The 25,194-nt window shown below is 48.2% G+C and overlaps 2 protein-coding genes across 3 annotated transcripts; both read left to right on the forward strand.

The window, feature by feature from the left end:
• Nucleotides 1–144: 144 nt before the first annotated feature.
• Nucleotides 145–25,182, forward strand: LOC310746000 (zinc finger protein 212-like). 2 transcript variants are annotated; one of them, XM_083579523.1, is made up of 8 exons: nucleotides 145–813; nucleotides 4,399–4,800; nucleotides 6,228–6,354; nucleotides 7,521–7,634; nucleotides 8,710–8,820; nucleotides 9,321–9,434; nucleotides 9,841–9,939; nucleotides 21,764–25,182. In XM_083579523.1, the coding sequence occupies exons 2-8, from the start codon at nucleotides 4,402–4,404 to the stop codon at nucleotides 23,122–23,124; spliced, it is 2,325 nt and encodes a 774-aa protein (XP_083435649.1). In that variant the 5' UTR covers nucleotides 145–813; nucleotides 4,399–4,401; the 3' UTR covers nucleotides 23,125–25,182. The 2 variants fall into 2 exon arrangements, with proteins under 2 accessions (XP_083435649.1, XP_083435648.1); XM_083579522.1 differs by lacking the exon at nucleotides 145–813 and adding an exon at nucleotides 1,648–1,803 and having other exon boundaries at nucleotides 4,396–4,800.
• Nucleotides 17,071–20,405, forward strand: LOC310746414 (tigger transposable element-derived protein 1-like; the record flags this gene model as incomplete). Its single annotated transcript, XM_083580129.1, has 3 exons — nucleotides 17,071–17,205; nucleotides 17,378–18,789; nucleotides 20,322–20,405. The coding sequence occupies exons 2-3, from the start codon at nucleotides 17,395–17,397 to the stop codon at nucleotides 20,403–20,405; spliced, it is 1,479 nt and encodes a 492-aa protein (XP_083436255.1). The 5' UTR covers nucleotides 17,071–17,205; nucleotides 17,378–17,394.
• Nucleotides 25,183–25,194: the final 12 nt, after the last annotated feature.

Consider the following 25,194-nt stretch of genomic DNA (forward strand, 5'->3'; position numbering starts at 1 on the left):
AAGCCGGCGAGGTTTTCCCTGAGACCATCCATGGAAGTCATGAAGAGAACCGCAGGGCTTAAGCCAGCCAGCTTCTGTTTCCTAAAGAACTTAATGCCTTTCTAAATTATTTCTAAATAGAAGGTCTATTATATGGGAAATCAAGCTCTCTAGGATCATAGGGCGCCTCTCCCTGGTAGCCGTGTCACTGGAAGAAGGGGCTGTATCCACTTGTGACATCACAGGGTGTTACAGATGTCCATTAGTGACATCACAGGGAGTCTGTAGCCCACGGCAAAAGCTGGGGGGGGGCACCTTATTTTTACTTAAAAATAAAAATGACTGCTGGGGTGCCTTCAGAACAAAATGTATGCATTTTTTATGAAAGAAATAACAACGGTATTGTTAGGAGTCCAGGTTCCTGTCTTGATAACACAGTAAACGTATGTAAGTAAAAGGTAGATTTATTGCAAAAACAAGCAATTGGCTCCGGATGGCTCTAGCCAAGCATCCGGCATCCTCAGTCAGTTGACCCTTCTAAAGAATCCTTCCATTTCTGGCAGAATAAACTGAACCTATGACCCTTGCATTTCTTATTTTGTTTCCTGTCAAACACCCTCCCGCGGCGACGACTTCGTGGCTCCTTGGATCCTCTCCAACTTCTTCCTGAGAAGACAGGCTGTCAGTCTTCTGCTTCGCGCCTGCCTGTGCCTCTTGAGAGCCCTGTCCGCATTCCAACATGGTCTCCGCAAGAGAAATCTGATCCTGTCGGTTGCAAACTGCGGTCTGCTGCCGGCTGCATTCCTAGGCTGGGAGCTAGTGTATTCATGACAGGTATAGTTTTCGCTGGCAGTTTCCCCTCAGTGGAAACTTCTGTGGGGCGGAGAAAGGAAGCGCGTCCATTAGCCAGCCACGCTGTCAGGGGTCCACCCAGCGCCGCAAGGCACTCCAACTCCCATCATTCCCTTGTCAGCGCTGCCGACGGCGCTAGCATTTGAACGACAGTGGATGCCGCAAGCTTGAAGCCGATGCATATTTGTGGATGCAGACTGGTTGACGTTCATCCTTGGAAGCCCATTTGGCAGATGTTGACAAGCCGCAGCCAGATATTGGATAGTGACATCACAGGGACTCCGTAGCCAACAGCAACAGCTGAGGGGGGCGCACCTCGTTTTTAATTAAAATTAAAAATTGATTAAATAAATTGATTAAATAAATTTAAAATTGATCGATTAAATAAATAAATAATAAATTAAATAAATAATAAAAATTAATTAATTAATTAAAAATAAAAATGACTGCTGAGGTGCCTCAACAACAAGCTGTATGCAATTTTAATAAATAAATAGGAACGGAAGAGCTCTCGCCCGCAACTCAGGGGAAACCTCTGTAGGGCGGAGAAAGAGAGAGCGTCCCATAGCCCTCAGGGGCCTGCTCGGCACTTCAACTCCCATCATCCCCTCTACGGCGCGGCCGGCGGCAGGGCATGACGGGAGTTGTAGTACCTCGGAATCCGGCGGTTTCCCGCCCAAAAAAACCGCCACCCGGGGACTGAGGAGGGAGGGGTGGCCGTTCGTTCCTCCCGCCTACTGGCGGCGCTGCGCTGAGGGGAAGCGGAAGCTGCCGCCTGCCGGTCTCGCGATGCGTGGCCGGCGCACACTCCGTTTCCTCGGCTTCCCCCGGGTAGGCGCTGCGGCTGCAGTGCGCCTGCGCAGTTCGGCCTCCGCCGCTTCCCCCCAAGGCCCGCTGCCTCCGAGCGCCGCTCGCCTTGTCCGTCTCTCTCTCTCTCTCTTCGGAGCCATGGCTGGGGGGGCGCCTGTCCAGGTGAGGCTCGGGGGGGGCGGGGGCGGGGGCGGGAGGAACGACACACCTGGCGCGAGGCCTTGTGGGAAGCAGGGGGCAGGAGGAAGACTCAGCCCCCCCGGCAGATTCTCCTTGTTTTACCTCAGGAATCTCAGAGGGGGAGGGTCGGGTCGCCCCACCCGCTTTGTTCATCTCCCTCCCCGCCCCCCAAGTCCCCTCGGGCCTCAGGGAAGCGAGGAAGGACCCTCCCCATTGGTTTATTGTTTGTTGATTGAATTTATATAGCGCCCTATATCCGGAGGTCTCTTTTTTTATAAATAATTTTTATTGAATATTACATTTTTATCTTTTGTTATCGAGATAGCCGGAGGTTTCAGGGCGGTTCGCAGAATAAAATAGTAATAGTAATAATAATAATAATAATAATAATAATAATAATAATAATAATTTTGGCTGGGTTACCCCATCCACTCAGTCATTAAAAACTTCCCTAAACAGGGCTGCCTTCAGATGTCTTCTAAATGTCAGAATATCAAAAATAGAAAATAGAAAGCCACAATATATATAATCAAAATGTAAACAATAACACCCCACCCCCAAAAAACTCATTTTAAAAGGGCATTTCAGTGTCTAGTCGGTGAGCTCTCCATGCCCACAAGCGGAAGAGGCGAAGGTCCTGTTCTCTCAGTGGGGGGGAGGGGAGACAACTCCAGAATTCCTTAATAGTCCCAGATTCTGGAAAAGGAAAGGAAAATCACAGGTCGAGGATGCTATTTATTTGTTTGTTTGTTTTTATGAGGTGGGGCGGGTAGCACCAGACCCTCCACATGTCCCTGTTTTCCAGGGCCAGTCCCTGGCATTCCTGTTATCAAATGTTGGAGAGTATGGGGTAGGCGTCATGTGGCGGGATAAATTATTCCCTCCACCCGCCCAACATTTTTATGCCCCCTGGTTGCAGAAGTCCATCTGTGTGGTTCACAAGGTAAAAAGCATATCCCTGCTACCGGTTTAATAATAATAATAATAATAATAATAATAATAATAATAATAATAATAATAATTTATTTGTACCCTGCCCATCTGGCGGGGTTTCCCCAGCCACTCTGGACAGCTTCCAACAAAGATTAAAAATACATTAAAATGGCACACGTTAAAAACTTCCCTGAACAGGGCTGCTTTCCGATGTCTTCTAAATGTCAGGTAGTTGTTTATCTCTTTGACATCTGATGGGAGGGCGTTCCACAGGGTGGGCGCCACCACCAAGAAGGCCCTCTGCCTGGTTCCCTGTAGCTTGCACTCACCAAGTGATTCCTCTGGTGCTGATGGGCAGCAAATGGGTCAGATACAGATGTTGGCCAGGGAGGTACTTTCCTGCAGGGGTCCTGGAAGCAGTTGACTTGGAACCCCGTTTAAATACACTATTTTTGATATTTCAGTGAATCTCTCAAAATGCAAGCCAGCTTGTTAAAATTTGCATGTCCTGAATGAAAAAAGTGTATTGTTTTGGTACTATGGATGCTGAGCATGCTGAGATGAGCAAGTATTTCTTAATGGGTGATGCAATTTGAACTGATAAAGGGCAGAAGCGCTTGCTCCGGGTCAGATCATATGTCCATCTAGCTCAGTATTGTTTACAATGACTGGCATTGGCTCTCCCAAGATTTCGGACAGGTTTCTCCTCTAGCCTTAACTGGAGATGCCAGGAATCTTTTGCATGCAAAACAGATTCTCTGCCACTGAGCTATGGCCCTTCCCCAGCACTCCTTTAACTCCCCCTCCCCACATCCAAATGAGGGACACGGGTAGCACTGTGGGTTAAACCACAGAGCCTAGGACTTGCCAATCAGAAGGTTGGCGGTTCGAATCCCTGCAACGGGGTGAGCTCCCATTGCTCAGTTCCTGCTCCTGCCAACCTAGCAGTTCGAAAGCACGTCAAAGTGCAAGTAGATACCTTCCGACGGGAAGGTAAACGGCATTTCCATGCGCTGCTCTGGTTTGCCAGAAGCGGCTTAGTCATGCTGGCCACATGACCCGGAAGCTGTACACCGGCTCCCTCGGCCAATAAAGCGAGATGAGCGCCGCAACCCCAGAGTCGGTCACGACTGGACCTAATGGTCAGGGGTCCCTTTACCTTTACCCCACATCCAATAAGAACCATGAAAAAAGACTCTGACAGAGTTCCTTTCTTGCATTGCTTCACTTGCTGCTGATCATCACATAAGAAGTGAGGACAAAGACAAATGCAGTTAAAGGTCACAAAGGGAGAAGCTTCTCTTGTGACTCACGCAGTAGCAACGATGATTAAATTGCATTTTGTCTCTTGTCTCATGTTGGCTAAGGTCTATAATAAGGGTGGGGGCAGAGCAGTGACCCAGCTTGATTCCTCCTCAGACTGCCAGTTGATGTATTGATACCCAACCATTCACTGGGTTTGTTCAGTACTTGCAAAATTACCACTTAAATGGCAGTATTTTTGCACCCATTTTGCCCAAGCATATGTTGCTGCCTCTGACATTTCAGAAGGAGAGAATGGGGTGGGAGGTGGGAAGGATTTTTCTGAAGTCAGCTGAAACGCAAGATGGCCACTGACTTTGGGTTTCTGTCTCCGCAAAGCAGGCTATGGAGTGTGATGCGGAGCCAAGGTCTCTGCTGCCTTTCCAGTCCCTTGTGAACCTCAAGCAGGCCACTACGCGGGACATGCAGGTGCAAACGTCCGAGGCTTCCATGTGGGCGGCGGTGGCGGCCATCCAGGCCATCGACAAAACAGTTGACAACCACACCATGCGCTTGCTGCGCTTGGAGGGCAGGATGGGGTCAGCAGAGAAGAAGCTGGGAGCCTGTCAAAAGACCTCAACCGAAATGGAGAACCAGCTGGAAAGCAAGTGGGCTGCACTGGGGACCTTAACTGAGGAGTACAGGCAGCTCCAGAAGAGACTGGAGAATGTGGAGAATCTGCTGAAGAATCGGAACTTCTGGATCCTGAGATTCCCCCCTGGTGTGAAGGGAGAAACGCCCAAGGTTAGGAGTATTATTAATATCATTTATTAAATTTGTTTGCCGCCCTTCATCCATTGATCTCAGGGCAGTTCACAACATAAAATGACAATATAAAAAACACAAAATGCCATCAGCCAAAGGCTTGGTTGGCACCTAAAGGTGTACAGTCATACCTCGGTTTGAAGTAGCTTTGGGATGAATATTTTCGGGGTTTCACCGCTCGCGCATGCGCAGACACTCAAAATGACGTCATGCACGGAAGCGGACACAGGTTGCGTTCGCTTCAGGATGTGAACGGGGCTCTGGAACGGATCCCGTTCGCATCCAGAGGTACCACTGTATAATGAAGGCTTTGATGCAAGTACAAAACATTCTGCTACCAGAGCTAGCAAACATTATTCATGTTTACTGCAAGTAATTATGCAAATTACTCCAGTGCTATAGATTCAAACAATACTATCTGGACTGCCAGGAAGAACTTTGAGTCATGAAAAATATTTTAAAACCCAACTATGAAACCTCCCTGTAGTCATTTGAAGTCTATCCAGAATTCTCCTCCATAGCTCATTTCAGACTTTTAGCAGATGGCTTCCTCACCTTTTTTTTCAGCCATGAGGACTAGAAACACAGTGAAAGCATTGGTTTTCAAGAGATCAGTAAGCATGCTGTTTTTTGTACTGAATGCATGGCTCTGTGATTCACAGTGCAGTATTAATGCCCCCAAAATTCTTCCTGGCTGCCTCCATGGGCTTTCTGTGGGAGTGCTAGAGGTTCTTCCTTTTCCTTGGGGACAGCACCAAACAGAAAGTTGCTATCACAGTATTCCCCACATCTGTATTCCTGGATAATAGACATGCTTTGCAGATGTTTTAGCTCTCCTTGGCAGTTCGCACAGTTTTCAGTGGGGCTGCAGGATGCTGAGAACTTTTGGAAACAAATTTATTTTATCTCAGTGGCCAAAATGTGTGGCCTTGAAAACAGGATGCTTTTGTCTGCTTCAGACAAAACAATAGTGCTGTTAGCACATAAAACTAAGCTCAGTGTGAACAAGTAAGTGTGCTGGTTCACAGAAAGAAAACTGACTGCTTCGTTCCTCCATGCTTTGGCTTCATGTTACATCCAAACCTGGGCTTGTGGTTTATCACCCACAGACAGATCACAAGCAAAGAACAAACCTTAGCTACAACAAATCATGAGCTCAGGTTCATATGTAATACCAGGCCAAACCGTGACTTAGTTCCCAGTAGCAGGGGAAGCGGCTGTGATTTTCGCTCTGTGCACTGATACACCTGCTCATTCATGTTTGGCTAAGTGTTATGTGTGCACCAGCCTCTCTTTATGTAGAAAGTGATTCTTCCAACATCATCCAGTAACATTTCTTGCCTACCAGTTAGGCCGACTGGGTTGGTAGTCAAGAGGGTGCTGAGCTTTAACTTTTGTTGTTCCAGGTTCCAGTGACCTTCGATGACCTCTCAGTCCATTTCAATGAGAAGGAATGGGGAGACCTGGATGAGTTGCAGAAAGAGTTGTACAAGACAGTCATGAAAAGCAACTACGAGATGCTAGTCTCACTGGGTGAGATTTAAGAAACCCTGAGTTGGGATATAATGGGATGCAGGCTCAAAGTTCTTACTTGTTTGGGTGATCATTATCAGTATCTTGAGAACTAATGTGGTTTAGTGAATAAGAGAGGCTTCTCATCTTTGATTATCTGCAATGTGTGTATTAAAAAAGAAACAAAATAAGGGCATTTGTTGTCATGGAAGAGTGTGTTCAAGCCCCTGCTCAGGCGGAGAACCTGCCACTGGACCCCTTTTTTAGTTTCTGAGCCATTACTATGGGTTCATAGCTCCAAAGAGAGTTTTATAGGCCATGCTGTCCAACCCTTTGCTTGGTTCAGGAAATCCACAGCTGGGGAGAGCCTGGAAGTGGCAGAGCAACTGGGCTCCATGGCATCACAGCAGCGTGGCACTGGTATCCAACATATCCTGGGCCAGCTCAGCTTTTCCCACCCCTGGGATGCCCAGTTTTTGGTGGGTCACGTGCACTCTTGGCAAATGAAGCAAGGAGGAAGCCAGTGGAGTCATTGATGGGGGTAGGAACGGAGACATCTGCCTCATCCGACACTCCCCTCCCTTCCCCCAGCATGGCAGATAAGGGATTTGGATTGCAGCAAAGCCTCTTAGAAAGTCTGTAGCTTCCTTCCCCAACCTGCTACCCTTCTGATGTTTCGGACTGGAATTCCTATCAGCTCCAGCCAGCATGACCAGTAGTCAAGGATAATAGGAACTGTAGTCCCAGACATCTGGTGGTCACCAAGTGGGGATGGATAGCTCATGGGCAGCAGCCATATTTTGGCTTGTTTTGCACCTTGAAACACACCCATTCTTGATTGTGGGAGCTGTTTGATGTTCAACTCGAGGGAAGTTGCAGCTTAGCAGTAGACTGCACACTTTGCATTTGGCGGAGGGGACTGCAGTTAGTTCATCTTACAGATATTTTTTAATGGATCTCTGGTAGCAGAGCTGTGAAAGGTTTCTTCTGCCTGAAACCTTGGACAACTGCTGCTTGTCAGAATAGATGATACTGGGCTAGATAGACTGGTGGTCTAACTCTGGATAACACAGCTCTTTCTGTCAAAGCCAGGGCTTGTTTATTTGCAAGCCTTCACAATTCTCTGAGCCTTTTGTTAATGAATGGCATATAATGACCTCCTCTTTTTCCATTCATTGATTGAACAGACTATGCCGTCGCCAAGCCAGAGATCCTGACTCGGATTGAGCAGGGAGAAGAGTTGTGTGAGAAAGGACTTGGAGATTCAGAAGGCAGTGGTGTCCCTGAACAACTTGACGCAGGTGATGTTATGATGCCTCATCATAACAGAGATGTTATCTTGCAATTTCTTTTGACCTTTGCCACTGGCTGTGTTGGCAGCATTTGGATATGACTTGCAAATGAAGCCTGTAGACCAATGTGGGTGAGATCCAGCTCCTCAGCCCCACTCCTTTGCCTCAAAGGATATTGGTGGGAGCTTTTTCCCTGGTATGACACCAGGAAAGAAGAAAGTTGAGGGCAGGAAATGCTGCCTGAGTAATCCTTGTTGTGTATGGACATTGTGTAATTCCTGTTTTACTGGATTCGAGTGATGGTTTTATTCTGAGAATATAAAGTGCCTCTTTTCGACTATGAAGTGGAATATAACTAATCTAAATGAATAAATAAATGCATGGGGACATTGGGCTGGATGCCCCTCACTTGCACTTTAGTTGTACTCAAAGTATGGAAATGAATCCACATGTTAAATCCACCTGTTTAAGTTTAAGGTGTTTGTTTACTTAGAGGGCTTGAGGAGCAGAAGTGATATTTGTGTTGCAAAAGGCGCACCTTTTCCAGCACGTTGATTGTTTTCTTTTTGCCTTATATTCTTCATGCCTGTAGTGCTTTTGCAACAACCTTCATACTTGGCAAAAACGTGTTTCTTTCCTGTTACAAATATTCATTTTTGTATCGGAAGAAGTGGCCTTGTATGCCCAGGACATTGTGTTTGTCCTTGTGCACCTTTTGCAGCAGTGTGTATAATCTCTCCTGCCCGTTGTCGGTCCTGGGTGATACCCTTTTAATTGCAGAAAGTTCTTGCATCCAGATTGGAAAGCCATCTTATTCTACCAGGCAATTTGTACATGCAAGACTGCTTGGAGAGCCTGGCCGTTTTCAGAATGTGACATGGGCTCTGTTACGGTGCAGGGATGGTTAGAAAATGAAGACTTCTTACATGGGAACCTGGTTAGGAAAGTGATTGGAATGTATTGGGTTGTGTAATGAAACACTGAGAGTTTAAGCCTCAAGTTTGTGACCAGTAGGTTGTCATGTGTGCATGGTTTTCAGTGTTCATCAGCTGATGCACAGCAACCTCTTCTCTCTCCCATTCAGACTGCCCCGCTGCTCCAGTCGATGTTTCTTTGTGGCTTAAACAAGAGGTGGAGGAATCCCAGAATGGGGAGGCTAGGCTTCCTGAGGAGACGAGCAATGGCTGCCACATGGGTGAGTATTTAAATGCATTGTGGTTTCTGCTTAGCTTTTAGGCTCCCAAGCAAGAAAGCAGGCCCTTGACTTGAGGGCTCCCCTCTTCCCAGCAGGCTCCCTTTCATTATAAAGCCAGGATTATGAGGGAGCTGCTTACACAATTGGCAGCCTGCCATGTTCAGGTGGGACTTCAAAGGTTTCTCTCCTTCCTCACCTCCACGACAACCCCATGTCACCTTTGCTGTTTTAACTGGCTGGTTTTATGGGTTGTGTTCACTGTGCCCTTTATTATTGCCCCTTGAAACTCTTTCTTCCAAACTATCCATCCTTTTCTTTGCTTCTTCACCTCCTTCCTCTGACCTCTTTCACACTCTTCCCACTGACCTTCCCTGGCCCTCCTCTTTCTGTCCCCCTCACTTGCCACACATGCGCTTCCTCCTGCTCCCTGTGGCTCTGGATGAGTTTTCTCCTTGATGGAGAAGAGCAGTGCCCTGTGACCTCCTCTCTCCTATGTGCAGGTTCTCCCATGGATATAGTAGAGTTATCCTCGTGGATTAAAGAGGAAGTGGAAGAGGTGCGCTTTGCTCCTGAGGATGGCCAGGAAAAGGACCTCGGCCACAAAGGCAGCCTGGGTGAGTCCTGTCTTCGATCTCCCTTGGAACCAATTATGCTTGTCTTGTTAGGAATGCATTGAATGCGTAAATCCTCATGAAGACATTGCAAGTGGGTGTAAAGAAGCTGATTTAAATTTGTAGTGACGGCTCTAATATAACTGTTTCAGCAAACCTTTAAAGGCATGCAGTCCTTATTCTTAGACATGCAAATTTTCTATCCCTGGCCATGTACCACCTTTCTTTTTCTTTTTCTTTTTGTTTGTTAACAACGTCCAAAAGCACCTGCCAGACTGCAGATTTCCCCCTGCGGTTTGGCTAGTTATTCTCCTGCGAAGATTCCCTCATAAAGATATTTCTGCTCTGAACGTTGTGGAAAGAGTAGAACAGGACAGCCTTGGTTGCAAATTTCCTTCTTCCTCGACAGAATATCATACTGTCACGGTGGACGAAGAGCACATGGCGGAACCCCAGGAAGGCATGTGTGCGCAGGAGCCGTTGTTCCTTGGTGAAGGGCCTAGCACTGGTGAGTAGCAGGACAAAGGTTTTTTGGCTCTTGAGAGCGTTGGTCCTTAGATTCCCCCTTGGGTGGAGCTGGAATTCTTGCAGGTAGCAGCGAACCTTCTGGCCCAGCCAGTGTGTTTTCACACTGTACTAACTGCAGTGTTCTGTCTCACCACCAAACTGGCACATAGTTTGAAGCAGGAAAGCTGCATTCCTAAGCAAATTAAGGGGGAAGATGTACCAGAGAGCAGGATTGTGATGGTGGGGGTGCTTCTGATATGATGAGCAACGACTTTGGAGCCTCAGGGCTGGAAGGCGATCAGCCCCTTGAAACAACTCCACATGCTCTCACCTTATGGTAGCTTCTTCCTGCTTAAGGGTACTAGGACTTTGAGTGCCTTCTCACAAAACCATTTTTCATTTGAAAGGTCTGGATGCTCTTTCTCTCGTGTCTTTAAAATGCATAGCCATGAGGGGAATCAGGGGATCAGACTTGCAGGCACACACATTTATTGCAGCAGGAAACAGACTGAACTTGTACTCGATGGAGAGAGACCTCTGTGACTCCTTTAAGATTTAGTGTCCACAAGGACTGGGATCGCTCAGCAGCGTTTTAGAAGTAACTAATAGGGGGAATGAACATCCTTGCACACAGTGGTAGAAAGGATGCTCATTGGGAAATGCAATATAAAGTTTGTGGGGAGTTAACTTTCATCCTCCTTATGACAGCTGAGTCATTTTAGACTTGCTCCAGAGTTCTGAGTCTTAATTGTATCTGCTGCATTTCAGAACGTTTTAAGATGCGACAAATATTTACTCAGATTAGTTAACAGTGTTGGGAGACTTTCAGGCACCTCTCAATGGTATTCATGGCATTCTTTCCTTGACCCCTCCTAACCAGGTGTAATCCCAAAGCTATTTTTCAAGCTGCCACCACCTATTCCTGCTCAAGACTAAATTCTGGTGTGTCTGGGGTTTTTGTTTTTTTAAACAAAGAAGTATACATGGGAACAGAGGGCAGTCCTGCTTTAAATTTCTAATAGTCCTAATAGATTCCAATTGAGCCACACACTTCAAATGCCTCACGGGATCTAAGAAGTAGTTGGGAGGAGAAGTAACTGGCAAATAGTCACCTGTGCAGTTGATTTGCACAGCAGTCAATGCCAGTTTGGTGTGGTTAGAGTGTTGGGCTAAGACCTGGGAGACCTGGCTTCTAGCCCCCTCTCAGCTATGAAGGTCACTTGGCAACCTTGGGCCCAGGTACTGCCTCTTAGGCTTACCTACCTCACAGGGTTGTTGTGAGGAAAAATGGGGAGCGGGAGAGGCAAAATCATGCATGCCACGTTGAGCTGCTTGGAGGAAAGGTGGAATATAAATAGGGTAACATAAAAAGAATAAATATATACATATGTCAATCCTTAAAATTAGTTCCAACAAAAACAACTCACTACGGCCAGGATCCAAATAGACAGTGCTTATGCCAGGGAGAGTAAGAATTTTCCCTGCTAAAGAGAGAAGCCACTAATCAATTTGAAAAGCCGCTTCTCTCTCTTGTGCCCAAGATAGTAAGAGAGGCTGCTTTCTTCACATGCAGATCTTGGGCACACACACTTTTTGTTTGCTGGTTTCTGCTAAGCAACTAACTTCAGCTTTGTGTATACTTTGCTAAGAAGTGGAACCTCCTTAGGCCCTTTGCTCTCTTCCCCAGTTGCTATTTGGCAGGGATTTGCGGCATAGTGTCTTCTCGGAACGGCAGAGGGGATTGGTTGGGACAGAGCCCTTTTAGTCAAAGTGCGAGCAATGAAGCGATGCTTCTTCTAGAGCAGAAGAGGCAATTGCCGTGGAAGGTTGGAGAGTGTGGCTGCTGTGGTGGCATGCTAGCAGATCCCAACACTTCCTGGTCAGGCAAGCTACAGGCAAGGCCAGGATCACCAAGGAAATCTCACACTGCTCATTCAGTCCTTGAGAACCAGAATCCCATTGGACGTAAAGAGTGACAAAGCCCTTCCAGATCTTTCTGAAGCCCCTGGCTGCTAGAGGAACCGAAGCTTTTGCAGCGAGCTAGGCTGAGTTTTGCTTGCAATAAATGGTCCAGAATCGGACGCCACCTGAAGATGTCTCCCGCGCGAAATGCCATGGTTCAGAATGGTGCGTCTTTAACATTTCCCTCGGAGGGAGACGTAACTGCTGACATTTCAAGAACTTGAAAGAAGCCTAAATGTCACTGCTTTCTGCTGGATGCGTTTGGGAGGTGCTTGGCACTGGGAAGAGGAACTGTGTGAGCAAGTTGTATAATGTGGAGGCTGGCTTCGAAATGTCTCTGCTAGGCCAGATGTGGGCTGGAGGTCTTGGAGCATAGAAGTATGATATAGAAGGCCACGCTTCTATCTTCTGTTTGGTGTTGCCGAAGTGGGGTCTACCAAGGGAATCCATTGAAGCAAGAGATCAGTTGTTTGCTACCAGTTCCCCCCGCGGGATTTTTCAGCATTACTAAGCACCCCAACTTGGTAGCTGTTCAGCACAGCTTCGTGTGTCGGGAGACTCCACCAAACTGTTGCTGCAGGCAGGAGTCTCTTGGAATGCTGCCTTGAAAGCCGCCTGCCGAAAACTGCGTGAAAACTGGAGGAAGGCGCCGGAGAAGAGGCAGCAGCCCAAGACCCAGTGGCTTTCCTAGGTTCCCAGACCCAGCCCAGTTTGCCCAGTGGGTCAAGGAGGCCTGGGAAAGTGTCTCTGCGGACATGACAAGCCACAGCCCAGTCATTTATTGCAACAGCTGGTTCAGACTTCATCCAGGGCACAGTCATTGCTGTTGCCAGGAGGTGGAGCGGGGGAGGGGACTCCTTGTTTGGCCTGCATCCTAGATAATGAAGGGACTAAGGGGAAGGATGCTGACGAGGTCGGCTTCAAATGAATGCCACTTAGGGTTCCTTCTCCCAAAGCGAAGGCATCTTTAGGCTTCAAAAACCGGTTCAGGTTTAATAAAGCCGTTAAATTATTGTTAAATGCCTGAATGCAAGATCTTTCCTTCTCGTTCATTTCCCACGTGTAGTTCTCCCGCTTATGACCCAGGTAATAAATTAAAATAACAATAATAGCAAATAATGGTAACTGTATTGACTTGCTGTGGTGAAAAATCCAGTGCTTATAATTTTTTTAAAAAGGTATTTGGAAGAGGCTCCATCGTCTCCCAAGGCAGCTTGTTTCATTTCTAAAGTCAAAAGTGTTCTGTTGCTTCTGTGAAATGTCTGCGGGTCATTTCTTGCTGGAGCCATTGGCAGGTGCCATATCCCAGTTGTACTTCATTGCTCCTGCTCTCCAGCTTGTGGTATGTGCTGTGCTCTGGCTAGTGCAGTTTAATCTGATGTGGGTGTGGAGGGGCTGGGGAGGTTGATTTGTAGTTTGTTTCCTCTTAGACTGGGTTACCTGGCCCTGTAGTAACACCTTCCCTGATCTTACTGGTACATGTTGAACAATTAGCAAGGTGTCCGCTGTAATGATTCCCGCCCCCAATATATTCCATGGATATCTATTAGTACAGTGGTACCTCGGGTTAAGTACTTAATTCGTTCCAGAGGTCCATTCTTAACCTGAAACTGTTCTTAACCTGAAGCACCACTTTAGCTAATGGGGCCTCCTGCTGCCGCTGTGCCGCCGGAGCACGATTTCTGTTCTCATCCTGAAGCAAAGTTCTTAACCCCAGGTAATATTTCTGGGTTATTGGAGTCTGTAACCTGAAGCGTATGTAACCTGAAGCGTATGTAACCCGAGGTACCACTGTATTGCATTTAAGGCTTAAAAATGTGTCATAGTCTAGGTTGGTAATAGAATAAAGCTGTGAACTTTGGATTCTCAAACTTCTACTTTCTCTCTCATCTCCCCTCTCACCACACTTTTAGAAATAATTGTCGTGTGTGAGCAGGATGATAGCGTTGGGACGGCATTAGACTGGGATCAAGGAAGAAGGCACTATAATACAATGCCAAAAGCTAGGGAAACAGGGCAGAGAGGGGGAAAAACTTAATTCCACCTGTGAATGAGGTGGTACAGCGTGGTTCATTTAAGGGAGACATTAGCAGAAAGCTGGAAGCGGGGAAGGGTGGGGTGAGATGTAGGTACTGAAGCAGAGTTGGGAAGTTTGGCAGGGGCATACAGGCCTAATAGGCCGAATATGGATAGTTTTCCTGCAAGGACAGGGGGAATACTTTGTGGGTTTTCACCACCCATTTCTTCACTGCCAGGAAGTTAAAACTTTAAGAGGTTCATTCAAGTTTCCTGGACAACTCCCTCCCAGTTTCACTGCCTTCCACCACTACTGCAGAACATTTTTCTGGCAGCTCCTAAGGCATGGCAAACACCATTTTATAACAGAAATGTCATTTCCTTTGTTCCTCCTCTCCTCTGCCTTTCCGATCCCTTCGGAGACCCCTCCCTTGTTACATCAGAGGGAAGGGGGAGGACCCACACATCAGTAAGCAGCGGAGGGGACAAGGGAACTTTGCAAAGACTCCTCAGGAGTCCTCAGGGACCCAGAGAGGATCTTTGACATAATGGGCCATGATAGAGATAACCAAACACACAGAGAGAAAGAGTTTTTATAAGGCAGTGCTTCCTTTTTTCATAGTTTGCAGCAGACCCAGGATCATGGTTGCAAATTTATTCCCTTCACAAAGGGCTTGCCCCTTCTGCTGTAATGTGATTGTGAAAACATACGGGCTGGAAGAGATCTTGTGGGTAAATTTCATGAAGGAATCTCATGAATGCATACCTGTTGGGTTTTGGCTACCCATGTAGGTTTTCTGGGACACATTGGTGATGAGGACCCAACAGAAAACCCTGGGTCCCTGTTCACAGATCTGTCCAGGGCAGCCAGTGTTTTCTTGCGGAGAGCAAATTCCTGTGTGACGTTTCCACCTTGAACCTGAGGTTACAAAACTTCAGGCCCCGGTTCTGTGAGCCGCTTTAGTTCTGTGAGTTGGGTGGCCCCTTCGGCTGTCTCTTGCACCTTCAGGAAGTTCCCTGTTCCCGGTCTGGAGGGACAAAAAAACATTGTTTGGGGCCGCAGAGTAAGAGCTTCCTCTTTGCTCAGGTCCAGCCCCCTTTCTGACTTGGGTTGACGCCGCTGGCGACATGGAGCACGTCCTGCGCGAGCAACACCGAGGGCGTTTTTACGAAATGATGGAGGAGATCCTGTCCACCAAGCGAGAGGACAACAACAGTTACATTAACCGCGAAAGATACAGGACTTTGATCGAGGAGGTCAAGGAGGCGAAGAGGCTCCGCAGCAAAAAGGGCAAGCATTACCGCCGGCTGAGGCGCTTCAACGTCCTGAACATTGGCGAGGAAGAGAAGCTGGTGGTGCCCGTCTCCCCTGGGCACACCGAGGTGGTGTACTTCGTCCAGTACGAGGATTTGTTTGACATCCTGCACGCGGCACATATTGCCATCGGCCACGGCGGTCGGACCAGGATGCTGAAGGAACTCAGTCGTAAGTACAAAAACGTCACTGCTGAGGCTGTAATGACTTACCTGAAACTTTGCGAGCTGTGCCAGAAAAAGCAAGGCGGTCCCAAGAAGGGCTTTGCCGCAAGGCCCGGGTTTCGCAGCGAAAGGGATTCGCGTTGTTCGTTTGATATAATTTACATGTAGCAGGATTGGGATGCGAACTCAGAACAGTGCATCAAGATCCCCTGAGAAAACTGTTCAGCCTGGACCGCTGCAACCAGGTATTTTTCACAATCCCCATTCCATGTTTTCTGCACTGCAGAGAGCTTGTATTTCAAATAACTGAAAAATTGGTGCTTGGGGTGGCGCCGTAATCCTTAATGGGGAGCCACGGACTGTTGAAACACACAAACGGAGACATTTGGAAACAATAAGTTTGGTCAACGGAAGCAAGACGAAGTCTGAAACAGTTTCATTCAAAGCGTGAGGATTTCATCGCATCACGACGGCATGAAAAGGATTCCTTGCAGAAGCTGCCTTTGGATGGTCCCAAATGGTCTGGCGTCATCAAACTTGATTTCAGATAATTTAAGGACTTTGAGGTCTGTCAGAACAGGGTGATAGAAATTCAGGCGTGCTGATTTTGGTGCAGGCTGGTATCGCTTCAGCTCACGCCCACAAAATGGGGAGGTCACTGAAATAGCCGTCAGCACATGGAGACCTATGGAGAGACTCTCAGCTAATGTTAAAAAAATAATAATATTTGTAAAAATAAACTCCAGGTAGGCTTCAAGGAAAGTTGTCATGAACACCAGAACCTTCTGAGGATTGCACAAAAAGCAAAAACTCACAAAGGACCGAGTCTTGGGAGAAGAATTGCCATTCTGAGGCTTATCGGGTTCTAACAGGCTTTATTTAAATAAAATATAAACAAATAACAGGTTCTGTTATTTTAAAAACCAGTTAGAAGGTTCCCCCCCAATCCAGCAGTACAGTGGTGCCCCGCAAGACGAATGCCTCGTAAGATGAAAAACTCGCTAGACGAAAGAGTTTTTCGTTTTTTGAGGTGCTTCGCAAGACGAATTTCCCTATGGGCTTGCTTCGCAAGACGAAAACGTCTTGCAAGTTTGTTTCCTTCTTCGTAAAACCGTAAATACCCAGGGTGCATTGCTTGAAGAGGTGCAGTTGCGACTTGACTTCGAGGAGCAACTCATAGCACGCGGTGTGGTAGCCTTTTTTGAGGTTTTTGAAGACTTTGGTGATTTTTGAAGCTTTTCCAAAACTTCTTTTGCAGCCATTTGGTAAGTTAAACTTTTAAAACTTTTTTGGGGGGTTTTGGATTTTGGGTTGGGGTGTTTGCAATTCAAGGACTTGGTGTTGGGGAGGGGTTTGCAAGAATCTGGAAGCTTGTGTTTTTTTTTCTGCATTTTTATGATTTTTTGTGACCATTGGGCCACTCTGCTGTTTTTTTTTAAAAAAAATCTGGGTTTGAATTTCTGTGTGGTGGGTGGCTGGGGGAACAGTTGAGGAGGGGTTTGCAAGAATCTGGAAGTTTGTGTGGTTTTTTTCTGCATTTTTATGATTTTCTGTGACCATTGGGCCACTCTGCTGTTTTTTTTTTTAAATTTCTGGATTTGAATTTCTGTGTGGTGGGTGGCTGGGGGAACAGTTGGGGAGGGGTTTGCAAGAGTTGGGGAGGGGCTGGGGGAACAGTTGGGGAGGGGTTTGCAACAGTTGGGGAGGGGTTTGCAATTTCTGTGTGGTGGGTGGCTGGGGGAATAGTTGAGGTTTTTGAAGACTTTGGTGATTTTTGAAGCTTTTCCAAAACTTCTTTTGCAGCCATTTGGTAAGTTAAACTTTTAAAACTTTTTTGGGGGTTTTTGGATTTTGGGTTGGGGTGTTTGGAATTCAAGGACTTGGTTCTGGGTTTGAATTTCTGTGTGGTGGGTGGCTGGGTGCTTTTGAATTTTTTGGATGTGAAGCACTGATTTATTTATTTATTTTTTGGGTTTGCGAAGGTAGGAGCTGTGCTGCCATGGGACCCAAGAAGACTGCTGCTGCAGAGGCCGGCGAGAGGAAGAAGGAGAAGGTTACGCTGGAAATGAAGAAGGAGATCATCCGGAAGCACGACGGTGGAATGCGTGTGACAGACCTCGCCAGGGAGTACGGGAGGAATCCATCGACCATCGGGACCATCCTGAAGATGAGGGAGAAGATCCTTGCGACTGATGCAGCCAAGGGAGTCACCAGGATCGTGAAGAACCGCCCAGCTGTTCTGGAGGAGGTGGAGAAGTTGCTGCTCATCTGGTTAGAAGAGAAGCAGCGTGCAGGGGACACAGTGACTGAGGCCGTCATTTGCGAGAAGGCCAAGGCCTTGCACGCAGACCTCGTCCGGGAACAGCCAGGAACCTCAGGCGAGCCAGAAGTCTTCAAGGCAAGCAGAGGCTGGTTTGACCGGTTCAAGGCAAGATCTGGAATCCACAGCGTGGTCAGGCATGGAGAGGCTGCCAGTTCTGATGTTCCTGCGGCTGAAGACTTTGCAGCGGAGTTCCTGGAGGTTGTGAAGATGGAGGGCTACGTTCCACAGCAGGTCTTCAACTGCGACGAGACCGGGCTGTTTTGGAAGAGGATGCCCAAAAGGACTTTCATCACTCAGGAGGAGGACAAGTTGCCTGGCCACAAGCCCATGAAGGACCGTCTGACCCTGCTCTTCTGTGCCAACGCAAGCGGCGACCTGAAGATCAAGCCCCTGCTGGTGTACCACTCGGAGAACCCACGGGCCTTCAAGAAACACAAGGTCGACAAGGAGCAGCTGAGTGTCATGTGGCGATCCAACAGCAAGGCTTGGGTCACACATGTGCTGTTTGTGGACTGGGTCAATCTTGCTTTTGGCCCTGCTGTCAAACAGTACCTGCTGGACAACGACCTGCCGCTGAAGGCTTTGCTTCTGATGGACAATGCTCCTGCTCATCCTAAAGGCCTTGCGGAGGACTTGTTGGAGGAGTTCAGCTTCATCAGCATCATGTTCCTGCCGCCTAACACCACGCCACTGCTCCAGCCGATGGATCAGCAGGTCATCGCCAATTTCAAAAAACTCTACACCAAGGAGCTTTTCAGGCGATGCTTCGAGGTGACTGATTGCACCACCATCACCCTGCGGGAATTCTGGAAGGACCACTTCGACATCGTCACCTGCTTGAAGATGATCACCACGGCCTGGAACGGGATCAGCCAGCGAAATTTGAATTGCGCTTGGCGCAGCCTGTGGCCGGACTGTGTGGCACCAAGTGACTCTGATGCACCAGAGTCAACAGTGGTGCAGGACATTGTTGCCTTGGGGAGGACCATGGGCCTGGAGGTCACAGAGGAGGACGTCAGCGAGCTGGTGGAGGAGCATGAGCTGACCACCCAGGAGCTGGTCGAACTGCAGGCAGAGGCTGCGCAGGGGCAGGCCTCGCTGGAAGAGGAGGAAGCAACTGAGGAACGGCTGTCCTCCAAAGAACTGAGGGACATTTGCATTAGAAACCCACGAGTCCTTTTGCCTAGTAGAGAATCATCAGGACAGGGCCTGCTTTATAAAGTTCCTGCGCCTCAGTTTGTGAAACAGGCGAGTTTGTGAAACAGGCGCCTCAGTTTGTGAAACAGGCTCTCTCAGAAGTGTCCCATGGGAGTTCTGGCAAAACCCTTCAAAACTCACCATCTCCTGTTCTTGAGTCAAGTGCAACTTTCCTGCTAAGTCATTAAAGGATTTTATTTAGTTGTATTTATAAATGTTCATATATTGTGTGCATTGATTTTGTAAATGAAGTATTTATTTGATTTTTTTATATATGTATATTTTAATATTAATCAATGATCCTGTCTTTTTACCCATTATTGACTGCTTTGATTTCAAAGAAAGCAAGTTTTTCAATATGCAAGTGAAGCAGAGGCATTTGTGGTGCTGCAGCTAAATTGGCCTCCTCTGCAAGGCTGTAACTAAAAATGCTGATGTTCTCCTGCTTCTAAGAATCCTTGGGGTGGATTCTGTGCCTAGTTCAAAGCCCTTTGAACCCTTTCCAGGCCTGTCCTGATGACTGCACAATCTCAAAAAAAGATAATTCTGGGTGGAAGGGCAGTGGTAGGAATCCTGTGTCACTCCCAGTGTCACAAGCCTCAGCCTCTGCTCTAGGAAATAAATATTTTGTCTGCCGATGGTCTTCCTTTGTACTCTGCTTAAGAAGAGTTGTTTGTATGATGACAAAAATAAAGAAATCCCAACGCCCCAAATGACAGTGCTAAAAATGTTATAGTGTAGTAAAATGGTGTTGTTTGCTATTAGATACCGATTAGCTTTGCACCTGCTTGTTTTCTTCACAGTGATGTCAGGTGGAATGTTAAGAGAAATTATATTAAATTCTTTTGTTTGAAAAATGGCTTGGCATAATTCATTACCGAGATAACTTCTCTGGTTAAAGTTTGAAACCAGAAAGGTATAAGAACATAAATTCCACAGTTCAGCTATGTGCCACATGAAGACATCACTTCTTTTTGTATAGCTCAGTTGGTAGAGCATGAGACTGTTAATTTCAGGGTTGTGGGTTCGAGTTCCGCATTGGGCAAAAAACATTCCTGCCTTACAGGGAGTTGGACTAGATGATCCTTCTGGTCCCTTCCAACTCGACAGTTCTGTGATTCTGCGATTGTATCCAGGGTTGAAAATGTGCTTCATTTATCTTCTCCGTTGACAGCGACAATTGCACGTTTAAAAGTCATACTAAAAAGTAATTAAGGTTTTTCTACAACTGCTGCCTTTCCCTGGCCTGGCTTGGTAATCGTTAGCACCGTTAACATTTGAGCATTTGGTACTTCCCACAAGCTTAGTAGTAAATTTACTCTTTTTGATAATGTCATTATCAAACTCCCAGTAATACTTCTGAACATAATAAACTACCGCAAGTGCCCTTGTGTTGTTCGGCACAGCCAGTGCAGCCTACATTCTTGGCTCTCATAACTGCTCGCGTTTCAAGGAAAGGCAAGCTGCGGCCAGGCTTTCCACACCAGTGACTGAGCCCAGAGGGCCATGTGTGTCATCAGCAGCCCCTGCGACACCTCATGATGCTAGAAGGAGCATGGCAGCCGTACTGTGATTCTGAATATTGCTTTTGATAGGGTAGGGAGCACTGGGGATAAGTTTATAGCAGGGGTTGTCAACCTGGTCCCTACCGCCCACTAGTGGGCATTTCAGGATTCCAGGGGGGCAGTAGGGAATTCTATGGCACAAGCTGAATCCTTCTTCCATCAAGCACTGGTGGGCGGTAAGGAAATTTTACCATCAAGAAAGATGCATTAGTGGGCAGTAGGTATAAAAAGGTTGACTACCCCTGGTTTACGGAGTCAAGGAGGCAGTGACCCCCAAAGGTTTGGGAACCACTGTTTTAAATAAAATGAAGGTGTTGGGCTTCAAAATATAAAACCCATGCTTTGAATTGGTCCCAGAAACAAACGGGCAGCTCGTGCTACTAGCATGATAGTGGCCTCCCTCTAACAGCTGTTTGCGGTTGGCCATTTCTTCCCTTGGTCTGATTTGATGGCTGTTCCTGAGCCCTCTTCAAAGGCAGCCTTATATATGCAGGCTGGACTTCCAGTTGATATCACCAAAAAGATGGGCTAGCGGGTGGTAGGGGAGACCTCAGCGTCAAAAACGGAATTACTCCTGTATGCCCCTGCTCACAGCTTATTCAGGGCCTGTGTTCCTGTGTCTCGTCTTAAGTCAGTTGAGTAATGGTGAAGAGTTGCCCTCCTCGTGAGTTTATTTGCATGCCGCTTTCCGCTGCTCAAAGAGGCTCTCAGCAACATACAGACTAAAACCCAGCATCTCAAGACGTTGCGTTAACCATTACAAAGTAGAGCACAATTTGTTGTTGTTGTTTAGTCATTTAGTCGTGTCCGACTCTTCGTGACCCCCTGGACCAGAGCACGCCAGGCACTCCTGTCTTCCACTGCCTCCTGCAGTTTGGTCAAACTCATGCTGGTAGCTTCGAGAACACTGTCCAACCATCTCGTCCTCTGTCGTCCCCTTCTCCTTGTGCCCTCCATCTTTCCCCACATCAGGGTCTTTTCCAGGGAGTCTTCTCTTCTCATGAGGTGGACAAAGTACTGGAGCCTCAGCTTCAGGATCTGTCCTTCCAGTGAGCACTCAGGGCTGATTTCCTTCAGAATGAATAGGTTTGATCTTCTTGCAGTCCAAACAACAGCAAAACTTGCACTAATGTCCGTAAGACCAGCAAAACACTGAAATGCCTTAACAATAGAACCCAAACATCCATATAGGAGCGAAAACAGGGCAGCTTAAGAGACTGCTGTGGGAGAGAGCTTTTCCTGTGTAACGCCTGGTCCCCTTCTGTTCTTGTTCTTTTCTCTAGCAGAACAAGAAACTTCAGCAGAGACACAGGAAGACGGAAGCCGCCGGAAGCCGGACTTGCTCATTGACCTGTCGGGAAGAACCACCCCTCCCAGCCCTGGGCACAGCCTTGCCTGTGGCGCTGAGCCTGGTGCCCAGCCCCAGCCCACCAAGGAGGAGCCAGAGAACTTTATGCAGGAGCTGTACTCCTACCTGGAGTGCGGGAAACGCTTCGGGAACAAGCGGTCTCTGCTGGACCACGAGACGCCCCACCCCTTCCAGTGCCTGGAATGCCACAAGAGCTTTGGCTGGGAGGACGAGCGCCAGCCGGACAGCCACCCCCCGGCCACCTGCCCTGAATGCACACAGCGCCTGCGCAAGAAGCGCTCCAGCCTGGCGCACGTGGCAGATGCCCAGCCCTTCGCCTGCGCCACCTGTGGCGCCACGTTCAGCCAGTGGTCGATGCAGCTCCTGCACCAGAAGTGCCACAGGCCCCACAGCCACTCCTGCGGCGACTGCGGGGCTGGGGCCGGGTCGGCACAGGAGCTCCAGCGGCACCGGAGGGCCCACGCCGTGGTGGGCAGGGCCCACTCCTGCCTCAACTGCCCCTGCAGCTTCCTCTCCTCCTCGGAGCTGGCCGCCCACCGCCGGACGCACACCTCCAGCTGGCCGTTCACCTGCAGCTGGTGCCAGAGCACGTTTGCCAGCCGCAAGGTGCTCTCCGAACACCAGGAGCTGCACGTGGCGGCGGCGAGGAAGGTGCTGCCCCACGTCAAGCTCAGCTTCAGCTTCAACTGGCGCGAGTTCCTGGCGGAACAGATGAAGCACTGCCTGCACTCCAGCTGCTCCCCGCGGCAGGCGCTCGCCGAACTACTGCAGAAGAACTCGGAGCTGTGGCCCTACCCGTGCGCAGAGTGCGGCACCCACTTCTTCAACCAGTGGGCCCTTGCCAACCACAGGTGCGCTCCCTCGCCAAAGGTCGTGGCAGGGGGTGGCAGCGTGCTTTGGCAGGGGGCGGGCGCGGATCTGCCCCCAGCCGCGTTCCAGTGCCCCTCCTGCGGCCTGGGCTTCCCCCAGGAAGAGATGCTGGCACAGCACCTGCCCAGACACAGCGGTGAAGGGCGCCCTTTCCAGTGCCCCCACTGCAAGAACAGCTACCTGTGCAAGGAGGCTCTGGCTGGCCACGTGCAAAGCCACTTCACCTGGCGGCCGGCCCACTGCTACATCTGCGACCGGGATTTTGCCCAGCCGGAGGAGCTGGTGGAGCACCTCAGCACCCACGTGGTGGAGCACCCCTACAAGTGCGGCCGCTGCCACAAGAGCTTCCTGAGCCCCTTCCTGCTAAGCAAACACTTCCAGCAGGAACATGCTGCCCTGGGTTAGCCGCCCGTCCGCAACCGGTTCGCTCAACCTGAGCTGCTGGAAAGAGCACCTGCTGTCCCACACTGCCAGGGACCCCTTCCAGGGCGATTGGGGCGAGAGAGGCTGTTCTTGCCGGCGCTGCTGGGGGAGCGTGGGAGGAAGTGTGCAGAAGAGGAGTCGTGCCTGGCGCAAACGGGGAAAAAGACAGAAAAGTCTTCTCTAACTGGCTGCAGAAAGGGTTCCCCAAACTGAACATGGCTGGGAAAGACTTTGCTCAGGTGGAAAGGCCTGCCTGGCTCTCGAAGGGTCTCTGGTTCACCTTCCTCTTCTTCGTCCTCCCCGCTGCGATCTTTTAGTATCGCTCTCAGACTGTGCTGTCGCTGCGGGAGTTGCAATCAATTAACTGGCAAATCACCTCCCGCATATAGGTCCCGAGGTCTGCTTTGAGGTCCTTTAACAATCGCGTGGTGTGCATTTTATATGCATCCTCAAAACAGGCAAAAGGATTTTCAAAAGCAGGACGAGAACAACCGAGCATAGGTTTAAAAGCAACGCAAAATCAACGGCTAAGGCAGAGAACTTTTCTCCTAGCTTGGAAAGCTTGTTGAAACTCTCATGTTCTCACTTGTTTCTGGAAGGGGCAGAGAGGGGGCTCTTCGGGGGGTTCGACCCGCGGTGCTGTGGCGTGTTTAAATGTCTGCAGCCACGTGGGTGAGACAGATTGCAGGGTGCTGTTTTATCTAGGGGAGATCCATGGGGTTGACTCCTTTACGGATTGTGGGCCCCTGAGAAAAGTGCCTCCCTCAGTGGTCCTGTGATGAGATTCTTCCGTTCCATTTGGAATGGTTTTATGTGGTTTGTAGTACTAATGAGTTTAATTTTTTTTTTTTTAAATGGCATAGTCTGTTGTTGTAACCTGCCCAGGGACCTAATAAATAAATCTTATAAATAAGTGTAGTGCTTGAAGAGCCTTTTGGAGTTGGGTGCATCAGTCCCTGAACGAACAGCGCTGTCTTTCCAGCAAGGCTGTGGCAGTTGCACTCCAGAAACCTGCAGTGTCCTCTTTTTGCGGGACTCTGGAACACAGGTCACCAGGGTGCCGTGCTAGAACACAACAAGCACAGGGGTTGCTGGGCGAGACAGCTGGAGCAAACACACCCATGCACACACGAAAATTTTTGCAGGAAGTTTCAGAAGCCGGAAAGCCTGACCTTTTCTCTGTTTCGGAGCCTGCAAAAGGGTTGTATTACGGCAGCGACAGAAGCGTGGGAGATGGGGGAGGTAGCGTGCTCTGTTCCCTTCTGAGCCGCCCAGTGCCCTCCGGATTTATTTATTTTTTGGACTACAACTCTCATCAGCCCCTGGCATTGGCTGATGGGAATTGTAGTCAGAAACACCTGGAGGCCATGCTGGCTACCTGACAAAAGGGCAGCTTCAGCTTAAAGAGCTGCGTTTCAGAGATCATTTTACTAGACATCTTTTCATGGAAAGGCTTTTGCTCATGCAGTCGTACTGCGACCAGTAAGTTCATTCTCATCACCACCTTTTCAGGAGCTACAAGGAGCATAAAATTGGGCACGGCCTGATCAAGATTTTTATTTTATTTTATTTTATTTTATTAAGTTTATATACTGCCCTATGGCCACAGGTCTCAGACCCAAGCCTGAGCTTCCACAGTTGCTGCCCGCCATAAAACACCATTGACAAGAATGGGCAGCAACAGCTGCAGAAACGTTCTACGCAAGAACATTTTATGCTCTTGCTAACAATGCTCTTTGAAATGTGCATTTTCTATTTGACTTCCTTTCGTAATGTTTTCCTTTGAAATGCCTTAACATATTTTTTTGTTAACTTCACTGCGTCAAATGTGCATTCCTTTGTAATACTTTTATTTTGGAACCTTTCAGATAATATTTCAGTTTCCTGTTAATTAAAGTATGCTTTAGATGTATACTTTGTATTTGACTTTCTTTTGTAGTGTTTTCTTCTGGATTGTTATCTTTGAGGTTTTAATGTATTTCCGCCCCTTAAAAATACAAAGCAGTAAAGAAATGAAATAAATAACAACCATACGAACAATAACAGAGAAGT

Source organism: Podarcis filfolensis (assembly GCF_964270895.1).
Source record: "Podarcis filfolensis genome assembly, chromosome: 12".
NCBI classification, from domain to species: Eukaryota; Metazoa; Chordata; class Lepidosauria; order Squamata; family Lacertidae; genus Podarcis; species Podarcis filfolensis.

Excerpts from the sequence above, each read along its gene's own strand:
- LOC310746000 (XM_083579522.1), top strand. The coding sequence starts at position 1,780 with ATGGCTGGGGGGGCGCCTGTCCAG. Across the intron at positions 7,635-8,709 it reads CCCTGAACAACTTGACGCAG|ACTGCCCCGCTGCTCCAGTC; the intron begins GTGATGTTATGA and ends TCTCCCATTCAG. Across the intron at positions 9,435-9,840 it reads CGGCCACAAAGGCAGCCTGG|AATATCATACTGTCACGGTG; the intron begins GTGAGTCCTGTC and ends CTTCCTCGACAG.